Here is a 9,586-nt window from a genome sequence, read left to right as displayed (position 1 = left end):
CTCACCACTGTGCCACAGTACAATAATGACACCAAACAGACCTGACCTGCACAGAGATTTAGGTTATTCAAGGGGCACTTCACACGCACAGGATTTATTTTGCACACATTCATTTAGTTTGACAGTTATTGGGAGTAAATGAGTTTGAATATGGCTCAATTAATGAATTACAGCTCAATTAAATGATAAGGTAGCAGACAAGGTATTGATATATTTTCATCTACATCATTTCGTGGAGCTGTAATTAACACGGCACAGTGATTCAATGTCCCCGATGATGACATCACTGGTGGCCATATTCAAACTAATTTACTCTCAATAACTTGTCAAACTGAATTAATGTGTGCAAAACTGTTTGCTTTTTTTGGACGTGTGTGAGATTATGTGCAAAATAAAGCAGCATTGATTTTCGGCGAAGTGCCCCTTTGACACAAAGATTGATCTGAAGTAATTGAACTAAACCTCAAACAATGATCAAGACTACAAAATAATTGCAATTATTTCATTTAATTGTGATTGCTCACCAGACTGGAATGTTGGGGGGAAGTTACACAGCTATGCAGGGGGAAAGGACTGTGCAGAAATAGTGTTGTTATTGTACAGGGAATACTTAAACATGTTTTAAAGATCAGGACGTGTGTTCAAAAACATCAGAATCAGACCTATAAATGTTGCATTGTATCTCTCTCTCTCTCTCTCTCTCTCTCTCTCTCTCTTCTCTCTCTCTCTCTCTCTCTCTCTCTCTCTCTCTCTCTCTCTCTCTCTCTCTCTCTCTCTCTCTCTCTCTCTCTCTCTCTCTCTCTCTCTCTAGGAGCTCTCTCTACCCTCCATTGCTTTGTTCAGCAAGGTTGGCTGTAAGGGGCGGAGGATTGTGTTGACAGATGGAGTCACCAGCCTACCACAGGCAGGCCTGGATGCATGCATACGCTCCCTGGTGGTGGACGGGGGAATGTATGTCATGTTTTTGGTTTTAAAATACACATGATTTACAGTAGTAAAAGACATAATGGATATCTGTAGCATGAAACCAATGAATACAAAATAGAGGCAATGAGAACGGATACTACTCTGATACTACTGATACTGAATGAATTAATGAATGAATGAAGTTTTATTTCGAACCATTTACAAAAAAAACATACACAAATCAAATTACAAGTTGGCTGAAAAGGTTAGGGCTGAAGCTACAAGCTTGTAAATGCCCTAACCCAGTGCATCATCGCATATTTATCATTGATCTTCGTTATCAACCAAAAAAAACAAAAAGTTATAATAATTAACAACAATCAGCAATAATATATATATTTTTTTTACAATTGATCTTATCAATTTGATTCTAAACACTTAACCATCCATGGCATACTTCTCAAGAATAAGGTGTTTGTACTTCCCTTTGAAATTAGCAGTATTTTTACTTTCTTTTAACTCCTCTGGTAGACAATTCCACTACTATACTACTCTGACACTACACGTGTCGACAATGTAGACAACACATTTTGGAATCCACCAGTAAATGTGGCCAGTGGACAAAGGACTTGCCCTGTAATGGTGCTTGATGGGTGATGGTCTTCTCTCCAGGTGGGTGTTGTACGATGGTTGTAACTTCCGTGGCCGTCAGTTCCTGCTCCAGCCAAGCGAAGTAGGTGATTGGTGCAAGTTCAGCACCTGGAAGCGAATAGGATCCCTACGGCCATTACTTCAGGTATGGAAAGGAACGGGCATGGGTCAATCCGATTGATTGGTCAACATCAAGGAACAACATTATTTAACTTCTGACAATCGTGGTGTTCTGTCTACTATGCTGTGTGTAACATTTACTATAGAAACACATATTGTCTACTATGCTGTGTGTAACATTTACTATAGAAACACATATTGTCTACTATGCTGTGTGTAACATTTACTATAGAACAACATATTGTCTACTATGCTGTGTGTAACATTCACTATAGAACAACATATTGTCTACTATGCTGTGTGTAAAATTCACTATAGAACAACATATTGTCTACTATGCTGTGTGTAACATTTACTATAGAACAACATATTGATATGCTGTGTGTAACATTTACTATAGAACAACATATTGATATGCTGTGTGTAACATTTACTATAGAACAACATATTGATATGCTGTGTGTAACATTTACTATAGAACAACACATTGTCTACTATGCTGTGTGTAACATTTACTATAGAACAACATATTGTCTACTATGCTGTGTGTAACTTTTACTATAGAACAATATATTGATATGCTGTGTGTAACATTTACACAATCTATGTTAAACTAGGAGGCCATATGTCTGAGAAATATGACAACTGCTATGGGGTTGCACAAGCCGTTTCCTAGGTCCTTTACTTTCCCTTTACATACTACTGTACCACTGAGTGATATCACACTGTTATCGCAGAATGATGCAGCACTGATGTTCCAAGTACATTTTCCCGTCAGGGACAATACCGTTTATTCTTATCTTATCAGAGAACCAATAACGTTTAGAATTGACTTCAAGGTCCTTCTCCTTACATACAAAGCCCTAAATGGACAGGGACCTAGCTACATATTGCCAACACTCTAATATATTACATGCCAGCAAGAATGCTGCGATCATCAACTGCTGGGCTATTCGAGGCTCCCAGAAACAGTCAAAAGAAGATAGGTGATGCAGCCTTTGTCAACTACAATCCCAACACTATGGAACAAACTGGCCAAAAACATCAGGGAAGCCGATTTGCTAAATATCTTCAAAAGACTTAAAGCTTAGAACCTATCCCTTTGCTCAGGCATTTAAATGAGATATCAGGGAGGCCAACTCTTCACATGTTAACAGACAAATGACAAGTAAAAATAATTATTTGAGGCGATATTTTTTGGTCTCCTGGGTGGGTTTGATAGAGGGGCAAATGATGGCTCTCTGGTACACTCCAGTGGCGATACTGGAGCGGTGCAGGGGACACAGTCAGGATGTATTTTGGCTACACTCTTTTTATTTTGCCTATTTTTATGCACTTCATATCAAATTCATGTGTCAGTTCTATGCTAATTGTATCTTATTACCTCTTATGCACTGTGCCGCCTAGACTCATTACATCGACACTGTGATTATTGTATATTGTAAATGAGGGCTATTTTATTTTATTGATTTATTGTCCAACTATTTTATTGCACTGCACTATTGCACCATTTTACTCTGTCTATTCTATTTGACTCTTTTATCATTCTGTAACTATTTTATTGCACTGCACTATTGCACTATTTTGCTCTTTTATTACTGTATTTTAAAATCGATCAAACAGTAAACAAAGAGGCCTATTGGGAGGTTAGATCCTAATGTGAAGCACTATGTGATTTAATGTTCTATTTTGATGCTCGTTTTATACAAATGTTATGTCTGCACTTTATGCATTGCTCTTAATCTGCCAATTTTGTGCTCATTTTATGCCTGTTTATTTTATTATTATTTTTGTACTGCTGTGAAGCACCTTGAGCTGCAATTATTGTATGAAAGGTGCTATACAAATTTTTTTTTTTATTATTTACTATAGAACAACATATTGTTTACTATGCTGTGTGTAACATTCACTATAGAACAACACATTGTCTACTATGCTGTGTGTAACTTTTACTATAGAACAACATATTGATATGCTGTGTGTAACATTTACACAATCTATGTTAAACTAGGAGGCCATATGTCTGAGAAATATGACAACTGCTATGGGGTTGCACAAGCCGTTTCCTAGGTCCTTTACTTCCCCTTTACATACTACTGTACCACTGAGTGATATCACACTGTTATCGCAGAATGATGCAGCACTGATGTTCCAAGTACATTTTCCCCTCAGGGACAATACCGTTTATTCGTATCTTATCAGAGAACCAATAACGTTTAGAATTGACTTCAAGGTCCTTCTCCTTACATACAAAGCCCTAAATGGACAGGGACCTAGCTACATTGCCAACACTCTAATATATTACATGCCAGCAAGAATGCTGCGATCATCAACTGCTGGGCTATTCGAGGCTCCCAGAAACAGTCAAAAGAAGATCGTGATGCAGACTTTGTCAACTACATCCCAACACTATGGAACAAACTGGCCAAAAACATCAGGGAAGCCGATTTGCTAAATATCTTCAAAAGACTTAAAGCTTAGAACCTATCCCTTTGCTCAGGCATTTAAATGAGATATCAGGGAGGCCAACTCTTCACATGTTAACAGACAAATGACAAGTAAAAATAACTATTTGAGGCGATATTTTTTGGTCTCCTGGGTGGGTTTGATAGAGGGGCAAATTATGGCTCTCTGGCACACTCCAGTGGCGATACTGGAGCGGTGCAGGGGACACAGTCAGGATGTATTTTGGCTACACTCTTTTTATTTTGCCTATTTTTATGCACTTCATATCAAATTCATGTGTCAGTTCTATGCTAATTGTATCTTACTACCTCTTATGCACTGTGCCGCCTAGACTCATTACATCGACACTGTGATTATTGTATATTGTAAATGAGGGCTATTTTATTTTATTGATTTATTGTCCAACTATTTTATTGCACTGCACTATTGCACTATTTTGCTCTTTTATTACTGTATTTTAAAATCGATCAAACGGTAAACAAAGAGGCCTATTGGAAGGTTAGATCCTAATGTGAAGCACTATGTGATTTAATGTTCTATTTTGATGCTTGTTTTATACAAATGTTATGTCTGCACTTTATGCATTGCTCTTAATCTGCCAATTTTGTTGTCATTTTATGCCTGTTTATTTTATTATTATTTCTGTACTGCTGTGAAGCACCTTGAGCTGCAATTATTGTATGAAAGGTGCTATACAAATAAAAAAAAAAATCATTATTTACTATAGAACAACATATTGTTTACTATGTAACATTTACTATAGAACAACATATTGGCCTGTATGCTAATGTACATTTTTAATGTTCTATTTTCTAAGATAAAAAAAAAAGATTTGCCCACTGTTCTTTTATTGAATACATCTTAACTGGTAGAGGTCTAGTCTTGATCCCAACTAGAACTAGTCTTGATCCAAACTAGAACGAAAGGTTATCCTATAACCTAGTTATATGAATACTGGCTGAGCTTCTCGCTCTGCCATACTGAGATAACCTCTTATCTCCACGCACCTAGCATGCACGCGAAACAAACAAATGCACCCACTTGCACGTGACCACGCCACTCCCATGCGTCTCCCTATATGACGCCGGAAATGGTCACGCTCACCCTTCCCAGTTCGATTTCCATAAGCGGAAAAACATCCAAGGGGCCTCAGGGCACTAAGAGCGAGACGCTCAGTCAGTATTCATATAACTAGGTTATAGGATAACCTTTCGTTATATCGCATTACTGGCTATCGCGTCTCGCTCTGCCATACTGAGATAAGGGGCAGAGCGGACGTGTGGCCCGACAAGTGCACCCCCTGAGGACCCGTAAGCCCCAGCCAGGGAGGAGGGGAGTCCCGTCGACCCGCCCGTCCTAACGAAGGGGGGGAGGCAGTCAACTCCACCAAAGTGCGAAAAAAGGGGGAACCAGGCACCCCTGAACACACAGCACAGGCGGTCCACACCCACACACCCCTGCTAGCCCACCTGATGGCGGGATGCAGGAGTGGTCCCAGACCTCAGAACTGCCTGGGAGACAGAACCCCCAGTCATGTCCATAAGGTAAAACCTGACGAAAGGACCCGGGGAGGACCAGGAGGCTGCAGCACAGATGTCCTCCACCGAGGCCCCCCCTCGGAGTGGAGTGCGCCCTGACGCCCCCGGGGGGGACCTGTCCAGCCAACGTGTAGCAAAGGGCAATGCCCTCGCACAACCAATGTGACAGGCGCTGCTTGGACAGCGCCTTACCCGCGCGAGGGCCACCGTTACAAACAAACAGTTGATCGGAAGCCCTGAGATCCTGCGTCCGACTAAGGTAAACCCTCAGTGCACGGACAGGACACGACAGGTGAAGGCTCGCCTCCAACCCACTAGCGCGAGGAGGCGGATGAAACACCTGAACCACAATATCCCTGGAGCGAAAAGAGCTCCGGATATTCTTTGGCACGAAGACTGGATTAGGCCTCAGAGTTGCACCGCTATCGGCCCGAATAGACAGGCACTCAGGCCGCACCGAGAGAGCACACAGCTCACCCACGCGCTTAGCGGAGGTGATGGCCAAAAGGAACGCGGTCTTAAAGGACAGCCGATCCAATGGCACCTGCTCAAGAGGCTCAAACGGGGCCTCCGACAACCGGCCCAGGACCAGTTGGAGGTCCCAACTCGGAGACAGAGAACGTTCCACAGGCTTGAGACGCCGAGCGCCAAGCAGGAAACGTTTCACGAGAGGGTGGCTGAACATTATACCGCCCTCAAAACCCACGTGACAAGAGGATATAGCCGTGGCATATACCCTCACTGTCGAGGCCGACAGCCTATTCAGGATAGACTGGAGGAAGGAGAGAGCAGAGTCCAGGGGGCAGGACACTGGGTCCAGGCCCCCAACCTCACACCACTCTTGAAAAATATACCACTTACCTGCGTAAACCGCGGTAGTGGACGGAGCGCGCCCGTTCCGGATGGTGTTAACACCAGTAGGGTTAAGACACATCCCCTCCAGATTCACTCCTTCAGCAGCCAAACCATCAACGGCTGCCCCAGAACAGGAAGCAGACACAGCGTTCCGCGTGCCTGAGAGAGGGCCCGCGGTGACCACGGAACAGGCCACGGCGGGGCCACCAAGAGCTGAATCAGGACCGGGAACCACACAGCCGTGCCCCGGTCCGGCGCGATCAGGATCAAAGTCCTGCGCTCCCGACGTACCCGCTCCAACAGCTGAGCTATCAGGTGTATGGGAGGGGAACGCGTACAGAATCCCGGGCGGCCACGGATACATCGAGAAGGCATCCACCCCCAGAGGGGGGTTGTCCTTCCGACTGACCGAGAACCACAAGGGGCACTGGTGGGACTGTCTGCTCGCAAACAGGTCCACCGTGGCCTCCCCGAATCGGTCCCAGACCTGCCTGACTATGTCTGGACGTAGTCCCCACTCGTCGGGATGAGGACCGCCCCGCGACATCACATCTGCACCCACATTCTCCCTGCCGGGGATGTGGAGAGCCCTCAGGCTGCGCAGATTGAGAGACGCCCATAGCCAGAGCTCGACCGCCGCCCGGTGCAGACCCCCTGTCTGTTGATATACGACGCTGACGCCGTGTTGTCCGTCCTGATCAACACATGCTCGCCCACCACCAGGTGGCCGAGCTGCTTGAGGACCAGAAGGACTGCCTTCAATTCCAACACATTGATATGTAGCGCAGGCCCGACACGTCCCCCCCACATCCCGTGAGGGAGGCGTCGGTGAAGACCGTGACGTGTGATAGCCTGCTGCCCATGGGGATCCCGCTGGTGAGGTCACCAGGCCTCCCCCAGTGGTCGAGATCCCCCAGTACTAACACGGGAACCTTCAGTCGCTTCCACTTGCCTCTCACCGGGTCTATTTTCATACTGAAAAACCACCTCTGTATCCTCCTCATGAAGAGGAGGCCAAGAGGGATCACAGGTTGAGCAGATGCCATCATACCGAGCAGGCGCATCACGGACAGCGCCGTAACTGTCCTGCCAGGACGGAACCTCCTGAGCGTGCCGAGAATATCCTCCCGCCACCGCTCCGAGAGGGTTGCCCTCATGGGCCTTGAGCTTAGAACCAAGCCCAAGTACTCCACCTGTTGACTGGGAAGAGGAGTACTCTTCTCCCAGTTCACAGCAAAACCAAGACTGGTGAGGAATTCCACCACCAGCCTGGTATGAGACCTGGCGATCTCCTCTGACCGGCTGAGGAGCAGAAAGTCGTTGAGGTAGAATAGAATTCGTATCCCCTGACGACGCAGAGGTCCCAGCGCCATGCCCTGAAAGAGGAAGCGTAGGAATTTCCTGTGAGGAGGGAAGATCGGGATGTGAAAGTACGCATCCTTCAGGTCTATGGAGGTGAACCAGTCCCCCACTCTGACAGCGCTTAACAGGTGTTTGATGGTCAACATTCTGAACCGTCTCGCCACAATCAGCCGATTGAACGCGGACAGGTCCAGTATAGGTCTGACACCTCCCGATTTCTTGGGCACCAGAAAATACCAGGAGTAAACGCCACACATCGCGTCCTCTCTCGGAACCACGACAATGGCCTGCTTCGCCAACAGAGATTGGATCTCGTCGGCCAGAGCTGTCACCGCTGTGGACCCTGACAAAAAGTGTCTGTACCAAACCCAAAAACGGAGGGTGGGGTTGTGCAAACTGCAACACAAGCCCCCGCCTCAGCGTTCTCTCCATCCACTTCGACATATGGCACTCCTGTAACCATACGTGATGATAATCCCAAAGCGCACCCGCAGCCGACTGGCGCTGGTCCGCCAGGAACCGTAGATAGGTGGCCCGGTCCCACCCGCTGTGCGTTGCCAACCCTGTACTCGCCAACCGCGCGAGCAGGGTGTCTCGCGGAGCCGGGATATCGCACCCTGACTCTACCAACGAGGCAATCGCACCCAAGGGGGGACCCGACAGAAAGGACCAGCCTGGTACGGGGAGAGCGGCCATCACCCCTGGTGACATAGGCTCCCCCACTGAGCATCTTCCCGGCATAGACTGCTGAGGACAGCCTGCCCTGCAGCTGGACATGCAAGGTGTGTGGTCCCCACGCTGCCCGATAGGGTGAGTCCCTACACACCGTAGCCCTGTAGTGATATTACTACCACCAAAATCACGCGTGCCTGACTGACCACCGCCGGTCTTCCAGTCGGGGGAGGCACTAGCGTAATACCCGGCCTGGCAAGGGCGGGGCTGGGGGAACCCACGCTGCGACCTAGAGTTCCCCATCTGACAATTTTTTTTAGATACAGGGAACCCTGCTCCGTCGACAGATACAACACCAGGCTCACCAAACACAGACGCAGGACGTGTGGTGTGGGAGCCGCTTGACAGCACAGCATTCTCATAGACAGACCCAGGCCTAGCTAGCAACGGGGTGTCAGCCCCTGTCACCATGAGAAGCTAAACATGGGGCCGCTTGCGCTTCACTGGAAGGCCACAGCCCGCAGCCAAAGGGGACAAATCAGAGCCCTGTGTCCCGTAGCGTAGCGGGGGGGAGTAACCGGAAAGCGTGCTAGACACAGCTAGATGGCAACGTTTTTTTAGGGCGTGCTCATCTAATGTAGCCGATCACTCGGCCGCCGAGGCTGTCGGCCTTGTGATCACCTATTTTCTTTGTGCCCAGGGTATCTCAGGCGGGGGAAATATGGCCGCTGGCCGGGGGCCTCGCCGCAGCCGCTGGCGAGGCCGTGCTCTCACCTCTGGCTGCGCGGTGTGGGGCGGTGTGGAGCCCAGGTCAAATACTGCCCGCGCCCCTGCGGACAGACCAAAAAGTCCATCTGCGGAGAGGGGAGCCCTGAGGAGGGGAAGTCTCCTCTCCTCCTCAAGGGGAGATTGCTCCAACCAAAGATGCCTGTGAACAAGTGTTGACAGCATCCTAGCCCTCCCTGCGGTTATAGCTTGCGGCTGAGTCAAAAGCTGTATAACCTCAAAAATCTGTG

At 47.2% G+C, this 9,586-nt stretch overlaps 1 protein-coding gene across 1 annotated transcript in view; it reads left to right on the top strand.

Moving 5' to 3' along the window:
* Positions 1 to 9,586, top strand: part of LOC311224166 (beta/gamma crystallin domain-containing protein 1-like) — a 43,753-nt gene that overhangs the window by 26,145 nt on the left and 8,022 nt on the right. Inside the window, exons 15-16 of the mRNA XM_084309037.1 lie at positions 812 to 951; positions 1,579 to 1,702. Of these exons, the coding sequence (XP_084165163.1) occupies positions 812 to 951; positions 1,579 to 1,702 (264 nt within the window). The remainder of the gene's footprint in view (positions 1 to 811; positions 952 to 1,578; positions 1,703 to 9,586) is intronic.

This window comes from Notolepis coatsorum, assembly GCF_963971535.1.
Source record: "Notolepis coatsorum genome assembly, chromosome: 2".
Classification (NCBI taxonomy): Eukaryota; Metazoa; Chordata; class Actinopteri; order Aulopiformes; family Paralepididae; genus Notolepis; species Notolepis coatsorum.
This window is presented reverse-complemented; position numbering and strand designations above follow the sequence as displayed.